Consider the following 21,433-nt stretch of genomic DNA (forward strand, 5'->3'; position numbering starts at 1 on the left):
CAGTATGACATATGTCCTTCACATTGATGGTTTAAGTTTGTGGTTAAAAAAAGGTTATTATTTTGTATGTTGAATTTTTTCAAATATTTTCCTCTTCGAAAAGAATTTTTTGTCAGTGCTTTTTATTTCACTGATTACTATCTATCTAAGCCATCAGGAAATTAGTATTTTATCTATGCATTCCATTAACACTGACTGCAGTGTGTTTCCGGAGTTGATGGAAGCTCCACGTCAGCAAGTTTCTATATGCGTGTTGATCTAGTTGTTGTCACTTTCCACACGGAAGTTGGCATGCGTAATTGTACAAAAAGTTAACCATGTTAAAAGTTGACTTCACTTCCGTTCATCTATTTTGATGAAACACGACATACAGCTATGACTTTTGTTTTTGTTATTGATCTGTAATCTACAGACGAAAACAAGGGAGAAACTTTTAAATATATATTACGGACTGACTAACTTTTAACTTTTAACTTTTTATAGGTTTTTGTGAACTAATTTACAACACTTACCACAAGTTTGTATAAAATGAAGCTTGTTTATGTAAATATTAATTCAGGGGTAAGTTGACCTTCCAGAGGACATAACTTTTTCCATCCCGACTCAAGTAGACAGCTGCCATTTTGAAACACAATGAAGCATTGTCTTATGTAGCACAGAGTTGAAATCAATAGGCGTTATGTCAGTGCTGAGACTCCACAATAGATAAACCACTATCTACATGGCCACAGTGTTGTACAATCAATACACCTCATTTGGTATCATCCATTAGCAGAGACAATCTGTCTCATTAGCTGGTAGAAGCTGATGCACCTTGTGGCCAGGGCGAGGAGAGGACGTTGATGGCTTTGTGAATATGTACCGGTATATACGTGTACCTGCTGACTTCAGCTGGTACTAGACATTGACAATGCAGGGTTTAGAGAATATATTAATGACACTCAAGGACAAATGTATGGTACTTTCATCAACTCAGTGGTAATCTTGGTTATAATTTCTTTTCAATATTGTCAAATATTTTCTTTTTGTTATTTTCAAATATTGTCATTAATCTGAATTCTGCCATGAATTTGGAAATTACTCGATTCTCATGGGTCAATCGGAGGCTGTCAAATCACAATAAAGCCCCTCTGATTGAAACAGCCAATTTGATGGCGTCATCTTCGCGGAAGCTAATATTCATAGAATAGTACTTTTTTTCAGTCATTGTTGGCTGCGCTCTGTTCCAAATTCAATTTAGCGCGGTTAAATATTCATGTGACCTAGCTCTACATTGAAAACATGGTATGTATATCTCCTTAGTGAACATCAACTCATATGAAACAGAAATAACAAAATGTCTTAAAATAAATAACACATCTGTTGTTGTTTTAGTTAGAAGTGTAATGATAATGTATTACAGAAGTACATTTTAATGATAGAAAATGAAGCAAAAATAAAAAGACTGAAGTAATAGAAAATAACTTTGGGAGTCTGGGAAAATTAATAAAGACATTCATTGTATAAGTGTCATTTGGAGCAACTACACAGTCAGTTCAACCATCACGTGACATCTGGGTCATGTTCCTGGGTGGTCTACAGGTGAGATTTGCCAAGGAAACAACATTGATCAAAAACAAGCAGACGTCATCTTGACAGGATGTCCAGTGTATATACGTCTGCTCTGTGTGTGTAGTTCTAAGGGGTCAGGGCGGCCAGTCAACAAGAAGCTGATTCACACTTGTGTTGCTGGTGTTGTCCTGTGGTCAGTCGGAGGTGATGGATCCTTCATTCCACAAATACTTTAAGGCCATGAGATTATTTGGGTGAGAAGGATGGAGGGATTGAATTGGAGGTCAGAGCAGCTATAAATAGCAGCTTCACTGTTGGTGGTCAACAATACTCACTCACTCGAAGCTTCTCAGTTACGCGGCTACTATTACGGGTTCTCCAGGTATCTGGGCTACTATCAGTGGGTCTCCAGGTATATTGGGGCTACTAGTCAGGTTTACAAAATATTGGGTTACAATTACTGGTTCTCCAGGTATCGGGGCCATTATTACTGGTTCTGCAGGATGCCAGTGTACAAGAACACAAGACAGTAGGGTGCTGACAGGTTGTCTAACAATTGAGGAATCTCGCCATGACCGTTACCAATAATTAATGTTAAAGCAGAAATTGCTTTTCTTTTGTCATTCATTCCAAATTTTCAGTTTCTTAAATTATTTTACCAATATTGAAGATAAACACCATTCTAATTTGATTTTGATCTGTAGTTATTACAACTGATAGTAATAATTTACTCACATGTACTCTCAGACACGATTATCTTCCCGGATGCAGATTACTCAATATCCAGCTCTCTGTCGGTCAGTTTCACATTTGATATTGTGTGCAGAGATACATTATTATATGTGAGAAGCTGTACAAGGGGAGGGCGGTGGGATAGCCAAGTGGTGAAAGTGTTTGCTCGTCATGCCAATTCCCCACATGGGTACAATGTGTGAAGCCCATGTCTGGTGTACACCGCCGTGATATTGCTGGTATAGAGCTAAAACAGCGGAAAAACCCAACTCGCTCACTCAGTATATGGGGACAAACTGACAGACTGGTGACTTATGGGATATTGCAGTTTTATCAAAGTACAGCATTATGAAAGTTATTAATGGAGATCAGTTTGTTATGACGTTACTTTATTAGAATGAACATGTTATTTTCATGCTGTCAGTATTGATTCAGAGTTTGTGAATCCATGACATACGAAGCATTGTGTTTCTGTGAAGTGTATTCCGTCTGACATCTGAAGATAATGCTGACTGGCAGTTCCTCCATGGGCCCTGACCACTACATGCCGCCATGACTTGTGATGTCAGCTCGGCTTCTCCTCAGAGATCTCGGAGGATCCGTAATCCATGTTGGCAGTGACTGCAGAGAGATGTGTTTTAGGAATTACAGAGTAAACAACATGGCTGCCTATGTTTGCCGCTGGTCTATAAATGTTTGGGAAAGGCTTTGCAACCATGGAGACTCTAGCACATTTTAAGGAGGCTCAATTTTTGGTGTTCTATTAAAATTACCAGACATACAGGCCGGGGATGTAGAACTCGATCTGCTTCAGGTAAAGCAAATTTGTTGTCCTCCAGTCTCCATGGTGGACTGAGTGTGTCACGTAGGCGAGAGTAGTGTTTACAAGGTGTGTATGTGGGCAGGGCATGTGCAGGGGGAACATGCGAAGGTGTGTGTCCTCTGTGATGTTGTGATTTAAGTTAGCGGTCAAACCAGGAATGTTGTGTTATTGGTTGATAAAAAGGTCAGGTGACTGTCGTATTGTGGGTAAACTACGATGTCCATGGTTACGTTTAACACTGACCACATCCTCCTCCTGTCTGTATAGGCAGTGGGGTAGCCTAGTGGTTAAAGTGTTCACTCATCACACCAAAGACCCAGGTTCGATTTCCTACATGGTACAATGTGTGAAGCCCATTTCTGGTGTCCCTCGCCATGATATTGCTGTATATTGCTAAAAGTGGCGTAAAACCATCCCACTAACTCACTCCTCCTCTGGTGAAAGCATTGTGATTCTCTATGTACATACCTGTTACATACAGAGTTGTAACAGTTTTTTGAGTTGGTACACAAATGGAGCATTTATCTGACTGTCAGTTTTCAAAACAATTTTCAAAACAAAAGTTCACAATACACCATTCTCTCCTAACAGCCTATTTCTAAGTCTTATTGACCTTGAATGTCATCTTGAGATTTTGGGACCCTAGGTAATAAGTGTGGACTTATTTGGGGATTGGCTGGTCAAAATGGACGCTAAGTAACAATAGAACTGGAAGGCCTGGCTCTGTCAAATGGTGACTGTCTATCATTGCAATATTGTTGACTATTATTGTTGATGTAAGGCTCCAGTCACTGTACAGCTGCAAATTAAAAGTGACATGTTAAACAACCTAAACATCGTGACTAGATCTGCTTTGAAGATTTGTGTTTTCTACAAACATCTCCCACTGGGCAGTGATGGAGGTCAGTGGGTACTCACCTGCGCGCCATACTTAACCTGTGTTCGGTTCCAGCTGGGCACAACATGTGAAGTGTCTAAAATTGTTCTCGGCTGGAGGTGTACAACATGTGAGTTCAGGACTCCCTCCGTGGTCTAATAGATAGTGTGTCAGCCCGGAGTGCAGAAGGTCGGTGGTTCGATCCCAGGCCACGTCATTCCAAAAGATGTTACTTGTTGTTACCCAGTCTTGCGCTTGGCATTAAGGGTCATGTTAAACTGCGGCCTGGTTTTTTTTTTTATGTGTTTTTTTATTAACACAGCACTTATCCCGCTATATGATGGTGGTCTGGACCAGACAATCCAGTGATTGATGTCATGAGCATCAATCTACGGAATTGGGATGGATGACATGCATTAACCAAGTCAGCAAGCCTGACCACCCAATCCCATTAGTCGCCTCTTGCGGCCTGATGTCTCGGCATTAGTCCCACTACTACAAGCAGCCACATACTTACATAACACACATGTGCATACACACTTCATCTATATCACCTCCCTGACAGTTTCTATAACGGTGTTGTTTGTGTTGCAGCTGCCAGGTGGGATGGACCTGACGCTGACAGAGCTGCAGGAGATGGCGTCACGGCAGCAGCAGCAGATCGAGAGTCAGCAGCAGGTCCTGGTGGCCAAGGAGCAGCGACTCAAGTACCTCAAACAGCAGGAGCAGCGACACTCACACCTCAGCGCGGAACAGGATCGTCTCCGCCGGCTGCGGGAGAAGGTGGAGACGCAGGAGCTGAAGCTGAAGAAGTTGCGGGCGTTGCGAGGACAGGTGGAACAGCACAAGGCCTCAAATGGAAACCTCAGTGAGTATATCATGGTGTTCGTTGACTGGCCAGTGTAACGTATAATACTCCAAAACGATAAGGACCAACGTCATTACTGATTAACTAGTAGAGAGAATTGGGTAGATCTTAACTTCTTTTGAGTAGTACATGTGATTTGGTATGGTGCAGGACAATTCCGTTTTCACTTTTACTTTGTGCAACCATTAATTTGTCCTACATATGCAATGATGTGCTTGTTTCTGATGCTCTCTGCCCTGTTCCAGATTCGGAGCTGGATTCCGTGAAAGCTCTGTTCAATGAGAAGGAGAAGGAGCTGACAATGGCTGTTGCCAAGGTGGAGCAGTTGACCCGACAACTGGAGGACATACGCACTGGGAAGATCAATGGAATTAATGGGGACACTCAAACAGCTGCAGTGCTGGAACTGGAGAAACTTCGCAAAGAGCTTCTGGTAGGTGTATTTTGATGAATAGAAAATGAAAAAATTCTTTTGTTTAAAAACCTTGAAAATTACTTTCAAAAAGACAAGTTACAATAATGGTCAAGGGTATTCCTTAGAAACTGTTGAGTAATACATAGATGACTTTTCGATTATCCCCATCACTGTTGACAAGGTTTTACTGCTTATATTACATTCGAGGGATTAAGATCCATAGATGCGGTGGGGTACCCTAGTGGTTAAAGCGTTCGCCCGTCACACCAAAGACCCAGGTTCGATTCTCCACATGGGATAATGTGTGAAGCCCATTTCTGGTGTCCCCCGGCCGTGATATTGCTAACAGCGGAGTAAAACCATACTCACAGATGAGGTAACAATCCTATCTTGTTTATTTACAGCAACGGAACAAAGTGAATGAGCACCAGAACAACCGTCTGTCTGCCCAGCGGGAGATGCTGCAGCACAAGAAGGATGAGATGAAGCAGATGGACTTCCGCATCCAGGAGCTGCAGCAACGCATCAAGAAGAAGCGGTCTCAGCAGCAGACGGACAACAAGAATATGGTGAACAAGAACAGACCCGGCACCAACATCGCCGCCGTGGAACCCTACATCCAAGTCGCTCCCAAAGACAAGGAGGACATGTACCAGAAAGCTGGATTTGAGAAGAAGGATCCAAAGTACATGACGCCTACCAACACCAAATACCCACATGTTGAGAATAAGAATATGGAGGACTTTCCCATGAAGCCAACCAATCAGGGTAAAGAACTGAACAACAACGGTAGGGAGAATTCTCAAAGTAGGGAGAATTCAGTGGCCAAATCTGCAAACAATCAAAATGTGAGTGACAGTAAGTCTGGGAACCAGAATGTGCCTGCCTCAACTTCCAATCAGTCTGCTCCACAAGCTGGTCCTGGGAGAATCAGTGTTGCAAATATTGCAGCCAAGTTCTCTGCCCGGCCGTACAGTTCGACGTTCAGCACGTCTGTGTTACCTGGGAGGGTGACTGCTGCCCCGATCCAGCAACAACCAGTTATAAGTATTACAGAGGAGGAACGACAGGCAGGCAGTGGGCAGAGTTCACCAGCATCAAGTGACAGCTCTCAGAACTCGCCCAGCACAAACAAGCCAAAAGTGCTGGCCAGGATTCCCCAATCACAAACAAACACCACCTACCCAGGGAGAGTCCCTTCACAATCTCCACAGAATGATGCCAAGACTGTTCCTCAGCAGCAGCAGCCTGGTCAACCTCCTCCAGTGTCGTCCCGAACTGCTCCTCATCCGGCGGTGAGAGGTGCCGTGACAGACAGATCTTCCCCCAGTCAGTCTCCACAACAGAACTCCACCAGGAATGGGTCCGACAACTCTCTTGATGTTACAGATTCTGGCAAAACACCGTTCGACTCTCCCATCCCGGATAAACCTCAGCCTCAAGCGACTTCAACCCCAGTGACAAACACTCCCGCGACTCAGCCTACTGTAAGCACCAGCCAGGCAGGAGCGGCCAAACCCACGTACAGATACGCGACCAAGAATGCCATCATGAACACATACATGGGCAGACTGGGGTCGTCTGCTATGCAGAAGTATCAGCAGAATCTGGATGCTCTGTACAAGAATGCAGACGGTAAAAGTAACCAAGATAAACCTGATGATACTTTACCATCTGGGGGGAATCCCGGCCTGGAACAACGAACAGCATTTAATCAACCATCTTCTGGAGACTCCAACAATGGAGCAAAAACTCATACTCATTTCGGACTTGTGGGCTTGCCACAGTATCAGAGCATAGCCTCAGATAAGGGTAGTTATAGGCTGAACACCCCTAAACACATACGACGGAAGCAGTCGGACAGTGAGAACGAAGACCTTAGTAAATTACTGCACGGAGGGTATGATCGACAAGGGGCAAATCAGAAGATTAACAGTGGTGTTAACAGTGGTAATCATCAATCAAGTGCCTTGGACGCTGTTAAACAGTTGGACAGTAATAGTGCTACTTCTAACTCTAAGGGAGGTAACTCTCCTCCACTTTCGGACTCTTCTCGTCCTCCTCAGCCGCCAAGTGATGGTGTTGTGAGGAGGAAGAAGACAAATTTGAAGAAGGATAAATCTCGGAAATCTGGGAACCGTGTGAGTTTCGACCCCCTGGCACTTCTCTTGGATGCATCGTTAGAGGGAGAAATCGAACTGGTCAGGAGGACTGCACGAGAGGTAATACAAACTTAACAAGAAAATACACTACCACAACTGATTTGTGCTTGTTGCAAAAGTAAATAGTGTTAATCTTCGTAGGTCAAGAAGCACTTTTATCATTAATTGGTTGTTTGAAAGAACGAGCTCAGAAAATATTAGATATAGCAACTGTTCTTCAAATATATATCACGCACAAAAATGTAAGGTGCATGAAAATTTATTCTTATATTTCATGCATTGTTTGTGTTGCCAGGTAACCGATGTGAGTGCTCCCAATGATGAAGGGATCACTGCTCTTCACAACGCCATCTGCGCAGGACATTATGAGATCGTTGTTTTCCTCGTAGAGTTTGGATGTGATGTCAACTCACCAGATAGTGACGGATGGTAGGTCGCGTTGTTTCAGAACAATCTCACATGGTTCTCAAGTATTGCAGGATACTAGAATTAGTTCTGATAATGAGATGTCTTGAGACTCTGTTAGTAAAAGTATTATGTAATAATACACGGCATCACCATAGTACAGATTTCAGATGATACATTTCACATCTGAAGCTTCAGTTATCAGCTCCATGTATATTCGATTCATGCTGTGATATAATTTCTTACAAGTGACTTGAAACTAACCTCACTATGACTCACTCATTATCTTTAATTCAAAAGAATATAAGTGTAAAGGTTTAATTTAAAATAAAATACTTAAGGCTTAAAAAAAATAAAAGAAGTGGTTCTCAGGCAGACTTTTGAAAATATTGTGCAGGCAGGTGGGCAGTGCATATTTTTTTATTGCTTGTTGAAACTAAGTCATAACCAAATAAACAGTTGTGTACCATCAACCTGGGAAAGGGCCTCCCTACATAAACAAGCATACTCCTATTGCCGCCATGACTAAAACACGAGATGCGCAGTAAAGCAGTGCACATGTAAAGTGAGGTTACTGTGTGCTATAGTGGATTGCATAGTATTTAAGTACTATTTTTAGGATTTTTTTTTTTTTTTGAATGGAGATAAAAACGTGCGGCAGACTTTATGATGATGTGGGCAGTGCCTGAGAACAAAGACTATTATTTTTTTAGCCTAAAAAGAAAAGTCTGCACTGTTTTTACTATGCATGGAGTGAAAAAAGTAAACTAACTGAAGGATAAGCCATGACCTGACATCCCCTCCACTGATTTGCAGGACACCTCTACACTGCGCAGCTTCCTGCAATAACCTCCCAATGGTCAAGTTCCTCGTCGAACACGGAGCATGTATATTTGCCACGACGATCAGCGACCATGAGACGGCTGCCGAGAAGTGTGAAGAAGACGAGGATGGCTATGATGGTTGCTCAGATTACCTCTACAGTGAGTTTGTCTCCCAATATGTTACTCCCTCTGAGTCCAGGGCTGCCACACTTGAAACGGAGGATGACTTAGTGAAGAGTAATGTCCAGTGTCGTTATTAAAAATATTACCCTACAGGGTTCTAATCCTGTAGGATTGCAGGGCAGAATGGGTCCTTAGCACCTCATGCTGTTGTAAGAGGCCATAACAATAGGGATGATAGGTCCAAATGACTGCCTAGACCCAAAACCAAGATTTGACCTGGGTAGCTGGGTGTACCCAAATGGTTAGAACCAGGGCCCAATTGCACAAAGCGATCTTAGCCCAAAGATGATCATAACTCCCATACGATAATCTTAGTGCTAAGATTGCTTTGTGCAAGTGGGCCCAGGTCTTATCTTTGTATAACATTAACCAGGGATGTCACATTGATCTACTCTAAACTCAACAATGTTTTGAAATAGTCAGCTTTGATATGTCCATATATCCAGGTTCATGTTCAAGTTTCAGCAACAGATGATCCAAGTACTGATGTTATTCTTGATATTCTTGTTATTAAAATGTATTAAAATGTATAAACAACAAATTGTAGTCTCATTATGCTTCAAAAGTTTCAAATCGCCTTTTTTTTATTTCCCAGGCATCCAAGAGAAGCTAGGCATCATGAACAATGGGGAAGTGTATTCTGTTTTCGATTACGACTCGTCCAACTCGGACGAGCTAAGCTTTAAGATTGGTGACAAGATCACCATCCTGCGGAAGGGCGATGAGCGTGAGAAGGAATGGTGGTGGGCTCGTCGAAATGACAAGGAGGGATACGTCCCAAGAAACCTACTTGGGGTGAGTAACCAGCAGGCTCTGAACCAAAATTTCATAAGCAAATGCTGTCCAAAGTTATTACCATCGCTTTTGCCTGGAGACACAGTGTTCTGTTATGGTCATGATAATATATTTCACTGTAAACCCTAAACTCTCAGTCCTTAAACCTTCTGGCATTTGGAAGCTGTGCTGACATATACTTTTGTGTGGAAACAGAGTATTTTAACGAGATCATGTGAACCAATCAGATCTCAATATTCTGACATAGTGGTATGATAAAACATAATTTCTTGTTATTGTCATATTGTTCACTTAATTTTTCTGTGCCGAATTTGTAAACCCTTGTACTTCTCTTTTCAGATGTATGCTCGGGTGATGCCACCAAAATGAATTAGGGTAGTGCAAGCAATAGAAGATGTGCGGGTGTTGCCGAGTTGACCATGTTGCAGCATTCCATGTGTGTGGTAGTCTAGACAGGCTACAGTTTGTGCAATAAAGGACCCTGACAAGATTATTTTGATATATATTTAAGAGTAGAGCCTAGCTTGCACCAGCTAGTCTGACTGAGAGTGCTAGAACTATCCTTTGTATGTGTGAAGCTGTGAAAAAGGAATGGACTTGTTCAGTATGCAACATGGATGAAGCCTCAGGGAGCGGCCATTTTGGACAAGGGTTCATGGGAAGTGATAGATGCACAAAGTTCCCAGACATTTTAAGTGGTGATGATATTTTGTAGAATATAATGGATCACCAGAACAGATTATTTGATCAATATACAGATTAAACACACTGTTGTACATCAAACGAGAAGCTTGAATATGGTTTGAATATACATAAACTTCGACCATATCATGTTCATTCTTGTCACATCCAATGTATTGGATTACTTAAATGATATTATAAAGAATGTGTGTTTTGTCATGTGATGTACTATGTATCACAATTTTGTACAGAAATTCTAACACATAAATCTGTCTATGCAATTCGCCTTGGATATTACCGTCCAAACATCCTGTAAATGGCAAATACTATGAAATATGAAAGCAATCAAATTGTACAGAATTATTTAAAAAGAGATTCTATCCAATGAAATGATTCAGTCTGATTAAAATGCACTTAAATCAACTATTTCCTGTGTGTGTGTCATCATTTCATATGTGCTTCTTTGGCATATGAAAAATATATGGTAATTTATTATATTCGAACAGTCTGTCACGTCCTCATGCTTATTCACGGATGAAGGCTGTGTTTAGGACCTCAAATATTTTTCAAAGCTGCGTGAAAACACAACTCATTTCATTACATACTCTTTCTGACAGGAACTCATTTGGAATGTATCACTCTATTCAAACTGAATTCCTCTCTTACGATTCCAGTGATCTGCAAAGGCACTTTTCCCCTATATGGTGGGCCCCCAGGATACAGTGTTGACAAACCAAGAATTATAACCATGATCATCAGCTTCTAACACAACTGAGGGCCAACTTTGCTCCTCCTAAAGAAGTGACAAAGTGTATAATTTAAAAGAAACATGCATTCAAGCTTTTTCAGTACTGATGCAAAAAACACTCATTACAATGATGGACCCTGCTGCAGATATGCATGCAGTTTGAGAAAAACAGTACTTGCCACAGACTTTTCAAACAGTCCATTATAACAAGGGGGTCTGGCGACTCAAGATAAATAGTGCCATGGAAATAATAAACTGCAAGTACCCACAGCATGTTGATAATTAAACAAAGGAAATAAAACTATTTGTTACAAAGTACTTAAGGAGACTCAAAGTCCCATGGTGCACCAAAACCTTTTGCATATGGTTGGTTTGTTGTTTAACACCACACTAAGCAATATTCCAGCTACAGTGTGTGATGGCAGTCCGTAAATAATCAAGTCTGGACCAGACAATCCTGTGATTAATATCATGAGCATCTAAACATGCAATTGGGATCAACCAAGTCAGTGAGCCTGATCACCCGATCTCGTTAGTCGCCTCTTAAGGCAAGCACGGGTTGCTGAAGACCTATTTTACCCCGGATCTTTTTGCATATGGACTGGGAGGACAGGTCATTACGTCCTTGGCAATTCCAAACATGATTGTGAGATCAAGTGGAGGTCAATTTCAGCCAAAACAAATATGGCTTTATAAACTTATTCATACCTATACTGAGTAGACAAGAATCTAATGACTTTCCAGCTTAATTTCGAACACCAAGTGTTGAATTTATGCACACTACACAATTGAAGTTAATAGATCAGTACCATTGTCTATGTAAGAAAACAAGAACTATGTTCATAATGGACACGTTTATAACAAACTGGCGGATATAAGCAACTGTTTTTGTCCTGGCCATTTGCTGTGTATATGCTTATAACGAACTAAAATTAGTGGTCGCCTTAAGTTCGTTAAAAACTGAATTGTTTCAGCAGAGTCCTTTAGTCATTCAAAAAGAATTCTCACTGTCCATCTGGGGCGGTTGGGGAAGCCCAGTGTTTAAAGCGTTCGCCAATCCCAAGACCCGGGTCGATTCCCCACATGGGTGCATTGTCTGAAGCCAATTTCTGGTGTCCCCTGCCATGATTTTGCTGGAATATTGCTAAAAGCGGCGTAAAACCATACACACTCACTCACTGTCCATCCTGTAATGTTGTCCAGTAATAACAGAACCCAAAATTAGGAGTTTCTATAATGACATTTTCTTTATTTACAATGAAAGCATACATGAAACATCTGACAAGGGTTGAACATCATGATGATGTTACACTGGCTTATAGTCCAGTTTGGACTCAAGTTTTTTGTTGTCTGACACCTTTCTGGCAGCTTTCATGAAGTCCTCCTCGATCACATAGTCACGCTCGGCACGAATTGCAAACATACCTGCACACAGATACCAGAGAATAAATATATGGACATATTTATTGCATGTTAGACAATTGTCGAGATAACCAATTCAACTACAAAAACAATTTTCCTTAATAGTTATGAAAAGCCAGTAAATGAGGCATGAAAAATAGTAATCTTGTAATAAATAGACACATGGCTAAATGTGGTTTTCTTTCAAGAAAAAGACCTGACACAAACGATATTTTGTATCATTCTGATTGATCAAAGGCAGAACAATATGCTTATCCATACAAAACTATCTAATTTTCTTGCTCAAAACCCTTAAATCAACATGAAGACCTTTCAATTAACTTCTCAAAAGAGCCATCTGACCACCCTCTACCAACATGAAATAAGGCCTAAGGGAGACAACTTAGTACGTACCTGCTTCAGTACAGACATTCCTCAGATCAGCGCCATTGAAATCTTCTGAAAGTTTGACAATGGCTTCCCAATCTATTTCTCCATGTTTGGCAATCGGAGATGCATGGATCTTCAGAATCTCAAGTCGAGCTTGTTCGTTAGGTAAAGGAATTTCTGAAATAAGAATATGGAGGCAACATTACATACAGAACATCCTATATTCCAGGGTTTGTTGTTTCAATCACTTACTTTGGATCAGTCCAAACAAGCCTTCAACACAGTTTACTGCACTGAACAATACCAGAACAGATTGTTGTTTTCTTTTAAATATTAAGGTTTCAGGAAAACACAAGAGTGTTAATCATTGAGTGGCATATCTCACCCTATTTTGTTTATCACTTTTTGGTGTATCCTTAATTATGATTTCTTTTTTCAAAAAGCCTTCTATCATATTAGGCAGTACTAATCATGCTCATTTGCTTGATAAGTCCAGTGTTTAAAAGGAAGCTTTAATTTCAAAATGACTGTACCGATTTTCCTGTCGAGTCGGCCAGGCCTGAGAAGAGCTGGGTCAAGGGTGTCTGGTCTGTTGGTGGCCATGATGATCTTCACCTGCCCCAGGGCATCAAACCCATCCATCTGGTTCAGCAACTGTTTAACAAGGTCACATGGTAGCTATGAGTTACACTAACAAAATATCAAAACATTTCAGTGTAACCAAAAGCTAACCATAATCATTCATGTATGACCTGTTAACACTTTTCATGATGCCGCCCAAAACATATATTTTTTACTATAGTTCAAAAATGGATCATAATCTTGACCACTCTAATTCTTCATCCCATACAATCTAGATCTTGTGAAAGAGATTGTCTTGTCATGATTTACTTTTCTGCTAATGATGTGCCCTCAGCTCTCATAATCAGTTTCAATGGCCAACAGCAAGGTGTGGAGGGGTATACACAAGAAGGGAGTGAGAGATGGAGAGATAGCAGAATGACAGGACAGTGGGGGAAAGACAGACAAAAGGATGGATATATAGTAGGAGGAAGAATATAGACGAGAGAAAGACAACAGACCCCTTGCTGTCCCTGCCTCAACTTGTCAGTTCACATCATTGGGCGACTCCCCCATCCCACTGCCATCACTATTACACCCAGTAGTCGAGCACAAAAGTTACCTCCATAAGAGTCCTCTGAATCTCTCTGTCTGCTGATGTACCTTCTGAAAATCTTCTTCCACCTAAATAGGAAATTGAGAGTGAGTGAAAAAAGATAGCAACAGGGTTCACTCTAGGAATTCTCTGACATGGGCCCTTTGTGTGAAAATTTCAAATATTCCAGAGGTACACCCACACTTGCCCATGTTAAATTGCCCCATTGTATTGAATAATGTGGGCCTTTTTTTAAATTCAAGGGCTAAAAGCACAAGGCCCCACCCTAGAATTATCCCTGTAGCTGTCATAGTTTCTCATCTGTTAGATAAGTATATTGGACGGCTTCCTGAATCAAGAGCTTTTCAAGGTTTTGTTTTACTACAGAAACAAAAGAATCCCAAGCTGTGATTGTTTACATGCTTGAACTAAATGACATGACTGGCATGTAGGCTGCAGGAAATTAGCATTTCATAGGCTAGCTTCACACCAACCATCAAGTAAAGACAGCTAAATTAAAGTTTGGACCAGGAAAATAGTTGAAAGTTTGGACAACAATCCATACATTGAGGATACAGGGACATACAATGAGCCAGGGGACAAGTTGGTGTTCCTAGAACTCCCCAACAGCCACCACTGTGCATGAACATGAAAGTCTTACCAATGGCATCAATTTCATCCATGAAGATGATACATGGTTCATGATCCCTGGCATAAGCAAACATTTCTCGGATGAGCCTGGCACTCTCTCCAATGTATTTGTCCACAATAGCACTAGACACCACCTTAAAAACAACAAAACATATTAGATGTGTCATCTAGATTCAAGTTCAAAGGAAGAAGTTGCCATTGCGAACAAAAATAGTCAGGGATTTACCTTGGTTTTAAATTTTGCAGGTCAAGGCGAACCAAAGCCTTTATTTGTAGGGGTCCCAGGTTTGAAAATAGGGGGTCCAAGAGAAATGGCAAAAGTTGAATACAGAATTCTACCACAAGTGAAATGAATCAACACATTCTAGCGCTCACACATCATGAAGCAACTGTGAATGGTATGTTTTAAATGATCACATATGAATACACTCTGTATTTCTTGAGGGTGTCTGTTTACAAATTTTATGCAAATATGATGCATGATTTTGCATCAAGTACATCCAGAATACACAAACATGAGTGAGTATTGTTTTACACAGCTTTCAGCAAAATCAAGGCAATGTCATGGTACTGGTAAGGGACACCAGAAATCGGCTTAACACATGGTCTTTACATGTGTGATGAGCGAATGCTTTAACCACTAGGTGAAGAGAGACAAGTTCCTATCTATTTTCCATGTGGTTACCTTGAGGAAGTTACAGTCCAGCTGACTAGCTACAGCTCGGGCCAAGAGTGTTTTCCCTGTTCCCGGGGGCCCATACAACAGACAGCCTTTGGGTGGGGTGATACCCACTCTCATAAACAACTCCGGGTTCAGGAGAGGCAACTCAATCACCTGAAATAAGGAACATGTTCACAGTGGCAAGGAAAAATCATTTCTTTGTGTTTACAACAAAGTAATTACATTCAGGCCAGAAATGTGATGAAGTCACTTATTAACATGAGGCAGCACCAAACTGAAAATTATTTTTCATTTCTGACAAATGATGGTAATACTAAGTATATATGAGTAGATCATTTACATATATTATTACATAAATGTGCTAAAAGGATCACACCACCAACTCCTATTAAGCTGATTAAATAGGCCATGTCTATTTGATCGAATCTGCAATACATCAAACACTGACCTCCCTAAGCTCTCTGATCTGTTCTCCTAGACCTCCAATCTCATTGTATCCCACGGCACCAGGATCTTCAACTGACATGTTATACACCATGGGGTCCACCTCACGTGGCAAATACCTGGAACAATGTGTTACTATGGTTTCAAAAAAGTGGTCTGAATGATTTAGGAAGAGCAACTCTTTGAGTACCTTGATGAAACAACATCTAACATGTCCATAACTGATGTGTTTCAATTTTCTTATTCAAAAGAAAATTCTTGTTTACCATCTTTAATGCAATTTTAAGGCGCCCTCAGCTCTCATAATCAGTTTCAATGGCCAACAGCAAGGTGTGGAGGGGTATACACAAGAAGGGAGTGAGAGATGGAGAGATAGCAGATGACAGGACAGCGGGGAATAGACAGACAAAAGGAAGGAAACCAGAAGAAATAAGAAGACAGACAAGACAAAGATAAAAGACACCTTGCTGTCCCTGCCTCAACTTGTCAGTTCACATCATTGGGCAAAAGTGTAGACACACTATAATCTAAGCTGTCCAGGAAGAACAAGACTAGCTAAAGTAATGACATCATGATTGGGCCATTTTACAATGTGCAGGTTCTTGATGAAAATTATTTGAAATCTAAGTCTTTGATATTTAGAATAAGGAATAAGACAAGGACCTGGTCTTCATCCCTCATTTTAACACTGACTCAACATTATCAGTAGTATTATTATCACATCTGCATGGAGTGAGTGACAAAACTACTATCATAAGTGTTAAAAGCTAAGTATGTTCACCTCATTATAGTGAGGGTGGTCATGTCTAGAGCCACCCTTGTCCCAGGTTTCAGCTTTGCTTTATCCAACTGTCTTCTGCATCCTACCACGTATCTAGGTCCATTTGTTGCTTTTACAATAACTTAAAAAAGAAAAAGGTTCACATTATCTTGATATCTCCAACTATAAATCTTCCTCTGGGTTAGTGCAGAAAGTGAGTGGATGTGTGTGTGAAGGAGTGTCTATGTCAATGTACAATCATAACAAATCTTAGTCCATAATATCCATACCTAAAGTATGAGCCCTACTAATAGCATTAACATGGATAAAAATAGCTTCTAGAACTCATTTAATAACCTTGCCTGTGTTTCCTAAAGTTGTCTATCTTTTCTTACATGTACCAGGCACTACCCTGGGTGCCAGGTATTATCTGTAACAGGGACGCTGATGTCAATTACAAAATAATATTTGTGATTCTATTCGTTCAAACAGCACTAGATATTTTGTAAGATGCCTGTACACCGAAAGTTAATGTGAATGAACAAATTTATACTCACTGTCGTATGCACAAAGTTATACTCATTGTTGCATGAACAAATTTATACTCATTGTCGTAACTAGATTTCAAAAGTACCCAGCTGACAGTATGTACATGATGTAAGAGTAACTTACATTTTTCTTCAGTCAGTTGTTTCAAAACTTCTCCAACAATCTGCAAAACACATAATTAATGTATAAAACAAGCCAGAATTTAAAAAATACTAAGTGATGAAGATTAACAAGTTTGAGCATAATTATCTTTAACCATTTTCTTTCTCCATTACAACATTTATAATAAAACACAGTAACCAAGGTAACAAGTTCTAAATATCATAATGACCCCGTATATGACATTATTTACAAGGTGTTTATTTCATCATAAATGTTAGCTTTTATATCCATGAACAATCCAAGGCAATCTACTCACCTGTCCTACACTTTGTAGAGCTTTTAAGTCATTTTCAGATTTCTCATACTGCTTGGTGAGTTCTTTTAAGTTTTCCCGCACTGGAACCAAATAATTTACTCATAATACACATTACACAAAACATGATTTGTATAACTAAAGAGCTGTGTGTGATCACATACTCTTTACTATGGCATTAACTGGTACAGTTAGCACAGTCAGTTGACAGAAAAGTCGTGTGGCAGTATGTAAACATGTCACTTCCTACTAGGGCTGTTATGATTCACTCGCATATTCGGTGAATCGAACAGTATACATTCATGAATTGAATTCGTTATTCGTGGCCACAAGAATCGAATATTTATGAATATTCAAGCATGTGCACTTACATACCCCGTACCTAAAAATATCCATAAGAACATGTTATATGCCTAGATTTCTTCAAAGATAACACTCTTAAAATAATTAATTAAACAGTATTGTAGTCACTGGTCATTATCACATTTGAGCAGACACTAGTACCTGGATAAGTCCAGTATATAAATGTACAATGTCAAATAATTTATGTTGTTAATGTTTCACTGAATATAACAAATAATACATTCACCATGTTCACTGCTGACTTTTTATTGTATCCGTGGATTAATACCCGTACTCATTACCCTATTTTCGTGATACAAATCGTATTGGCCTCATAGTGTATTTGTTGCAGCCCTACTTCCTACCCATGACATTTGCTTAACCACCTCGTGGATAAGACAATGCACTACTGTCTTCAAATCTGCTCTAAAACCTGATTTTCAAATCTCAGAGAGTAAGATAACAGCAGCACTATCAATGTGGACCACCCTCACTACCCTACAAGGGAAGGAATCACAAACATGCATGTGCAAGCTAAATTATGCACAAAAGACAGTAATTTCACTTGAACATGCATGCTTGTAACTCCTTCCCTTGGAGGTGGATTTGTTGATACCTACACTGATACTTTAATATGATTCCTAAATCTGGTTTGAATACAAATTTAAAAAGAATTATGCATTGTCTATCGGATGGTTTTTAGATGATTATTTTTATGATTAAAAATGTGAAGGATGAGTGTTATGGAATCCCACAAGAATGTCTTCTGTATGAAATCGAAATGATATGTTTACACTTAGCAACAGACATTAGCAGCTTATTAGCATGCTTGTATCACATGTATAGGAACGGTAGGAATGGAACTGTTGATAGGAGATTAGCCTAACAATGTACCAGGCATGAATATGGTAAAAATAGCCTAGCTCAAAGCAAACCAATCAACAAACTCATTATTGAGGTTGAGCATGGCATTACCATGATAGGATTATTACTTTTAATAACCAAATATCCACCATTTATTTCTATTGTAAAAAGTAGCTCCACAGTTCTTTATAGGAACTGCTGAAAAGCCTACATTCTAATAAAAACTATTTGTAATTATACAGTCGAACACTTCTTACTTGTAAGCCATCCATGGCTGTCAGTAGCACGAAAATAGGTGACACTGAATGTCTTCAACTGGTTTACACAATTTTTTTACCACAATTATAAGTGAAGGATACATTTTCAAATGATACTGTTGCCTTTATATAATCATGGTGAATGCTTTCCCATAAAATTGTCTCAATCTATAACAACGCCAGAAGTGACGGCATAATGTGTGCTGACCAAATGTGATTCAGCAAGTTTGAACAAAATGGCCGTTCAGCTTCTCATCACTGTTATTGTTAACCAGATACATATTTATTGAAAAAGAATGTTAAACCTTATACCCATAGGCAGAATACTTACTTTCTTTTAACCTTGCTTCTAATTCTTTGTGCTCTAGCAGCTTCTTACGATAGTCTGCTAGAGCCTTTTCGCGAACGCTATCCACCACCGGCGTCGTCATTTTGTTTCGTCTTGTCGCACTCTACTTCCGTTTTAATGCACATGCGCCAAATATGTCTTGTGGACCCGGAAGTGAGACCAAGGTGCAAACTGTAATTCAAGAGCCTTGTCATTCAAAATTAAAGAAAAGACATTTTAAAAACATTTCTTAGCTATTGTTTGATCAACAGCACCCTCAGCTCTCATAATCAGTTTCAGTGGCAAGGTATACGCAAAATGAGTGAGAGATGGGGGTGGGCCGGAGGGAGGGTTCAGCGTCAGAACGGACAGTGGAGGGGGGTAGCGGCGAGAACGGAGTGTAAGGGGGGCAGACAAGCAAAAGGGTGGAAAGAAAAAGGAAGGGATAGGCGAGAGAAAGACAAAAACACCTTGCTGTCCCTGCCTCAACTTGGCATTTCACACCATCGGGCAAAATAATGGACGCGCTTGATCATTCATCCAGTGCATCCATGAAGTGTTGGAACAAGACACAAACATAAAAAAAGTATCATAATTAGGTCCTTGTTTTGAAGATCCGTGAATACTTGGTATTTACAAATTGAACCATGGATCCAAGTAAATGATAGAGTAATGTAAACAAAACTGTGGTGCAAGCGGAATTCGAAACATAATTTGGAAGAAAGTGTGTGGAATTAAAATATATCAATTTATACCCACATTAAGAATAATAGTGAATCAGATAATGATTGGGAGATGTGTGTTTTATTCAGTTTGTTATGTTGAACGCACATGAGTGTGAAGTAATTTGATAGCTTTAATGGTAAACAGAAATTACAAATCTCGATCAGGGCGTTTGCTCATAACAGGCCTATCAACATAATTATTAACAAGTATTACGTAGGCTTTTGAAAATCATGTATGAAATGGGCTTACATCAATTGTACTCTTGCCGTAAATGGACAAGGAAGGAGCAAAATGGTCGTGCTGAAGGCCAGGGGAGTGAGTTCCACTGTATTCTGTCAGCCAACATGGACATTTTACTTCTCAGCACCGTTATCCAGACAATGTTGTTTCTTAGTTTATTTGCTTGGTTTATATGAATTATATATCCTTATTATTAAATAAGTAAAAACGCTGAAATGGTTAGTTAAAGGTTTGTAACTATTTCAATAATTAGACAGGGGCAATATTCATAATGTTCAATGGAATAAGATAGTGCTATAGTCAAGCTTACGTTTTTTGTATTATTACCGACCCATGTCATCGTACTTGCACTTATACTGATAGATTTCTACAGAAAGACACGGGTCGACAGGGCGTGACATGAGATCCTTTCTGTATTAGTATAAGAGAGAATTAAGGTTGTAATATATGTCTGCTTTTTCTTATTTGATTTTCAATGTGTGAAGCCCATTCTTTGAATCTTCGCAATGACCTTACCGGAATATTGCTATAAGCGGCGTAATACCCTACTCTCTCACTCACTCACTCCGATTGATGGTTCAACCAATAACGAATGTAAAAACACGTGCGTTGTGTCAGCACCTGGGGGTAGAGGTTTTGGTGCCCCGAAGCACCTTGTCTAACCCTAGCTTGGCTGAGGGGCACATTTTCCCGTCAGTGGGACCGCCTCCGAAGTCCATAGAATAGACCATGCCCGGAAAAGGGGAATGTCGCGCCATACCAAAAGACGTTAAAAGATGGTCTTTGTTTTTTACCCTGCCTGGCGCTCGGCATTACGGCCTTAAAACAAAGGCTAGTCGGCTCGGGGTCAGTATACTGTGTCTGATGAGGGTATCCGTGTTAAACTGCGGCATAGTGTCTCACTGGGCTAACACTATGAAACCGACATTTGTCGAGACTAGATCAAACAACCACACACACACTCCCTATATAAGTACAATAATTTGGAAAGTGACGTTAACCACATTTCACCTGAACTCACCTCTCGTCTCTTGACCATGGCTTATGTATAACCAGTCACATGATATGGAATAGCATCTTGTAAATACCGACAACAAGGTGATTCTGGATATGCTGAACAAAGAAAGGAGGGGAATTTATGGATGTCAACTTCTTTATTATGAG

General features: G+C 40.2%; 2 protein-coding genes across 5 annotated transcripts in view; one reads left to right on the forward strand and one right to left on the reverse strand.

Moving 5' to 3' along the window:
* LOC139442088 (apoptosis-stimulating of p53 protein 1-like) overlaps positions 1–10,725 on the forward strand; it is a 129,251-nt gene extending 118,526 nt beyond the window's left edge. For 3 of the 4 annotated variants that reach the window (XM_071222871.1, XM_071222872.1, XM_071222870.1), the window contains 7 exons: positions 4,578–4,851; positions 5,097–5,284; positions 5,671–7,488; positions 7,724–7,857; positions 8,650–8,816; positions 9,436–9,635; positions 9,975–10,724. In XM_071222871.1, coding sequence (XP_071078972.1) covers positions 4,578–4,851; positions 5,097–5,284; positions 5,671–7,488; positions 7,724–7,857; positions 8,650–8,816; positions 9,436–9,635; positions 9,975–10,004 — 2,811 coding nt within the window. In that variant the 3' untranslated portion in view covers positions 10,005–10,724. Of the gene's footprint in view, positions 1–4,577; positions 4,852–5,096; positions 5,285–5,670; positions 7,489–7,723; positions 7,858–8,649; positions 8,817–9,435; positions 9,636–9,974 lie in introns of all 4 variants that reach the window. The other variant, XM_071222869.1, reaches the window with a different exon arrangement.
* A 1,571-nt stretch (positions 10,726–12,296) lies between these two features.
* LOC139443017 (26S proteasome regulatory subunit 10B) lies at positions 12,297–19,418 on the reverse strand. Its single transcript, XM_071223940.1, has 11 exons — positions 19,307–19,418; positions 17,516–17,595; positions 17,221–17,260; positions 16,570–16,690; positions 15,793–15,907; positions 15,348–15,497; positions 14,673–14,796; positions 14,039–14,100; positions 13,389–13,509; positions 12,880–13,032; positions 12,297–12,489 (listed from the first exon to the last, which is right to left on the reverse strand). The coding sequence occupies exons 1-11, from the start codon at positions 19,404–19,406 to the stop codon at positions 12,371–12,373; spliced, it is 1,185 nt and encodes a 394-aa protein (XP_071080041.1). The 5' UTR covers positions 19,407–19,418; the 3' UTR covers positions 12,297–12,370.
* Positions 19,419–21,433: the final 2,015 nt, after the last annotated feature.

The sequence above is a fragment of the Haliotis cracherodii genome, unplaced genomic scaffold (genome assembly GCF_022045235.1).
Source record: "Haliotis cracherodii isolate W230 unplaced genomic scaffold, xgHalCrac1.p SCAF_5, whole genome shotgun sequence".
Classification (NCBI taxonomy): Eukaryota; Metazoa; Mollusca; class Gastropoda; order Lepetellida; family Haliotidae; genus Haliotis; species Haliotis cracherodii.

Bases quoted from the DNA above. Each gene is read 5' to 3' on its own strand.
- LOC139443017 (XM_071223940.1), bottom strand. From the start codon at position 19,406: ATGACGACGCCGGTGGTGGATAGCGTTCGCGAAAAGGCTCTAGCAGAC. The intron at 15,498-15,792 runs GTCAGTGTTTGA...TCCTTATTTCAG, and splicing joins AGATCAGAGAGCTTAGGGAG to GTGATTGAGTTGCCTCTCCT. The intron at 14,101-14,672 runs GTAAGACTTTCA...TTTCCTATTTAG, and splicing joins GGATGAAATTGATGCCATTG to GTGGAAGAAGATTTTCAGAA.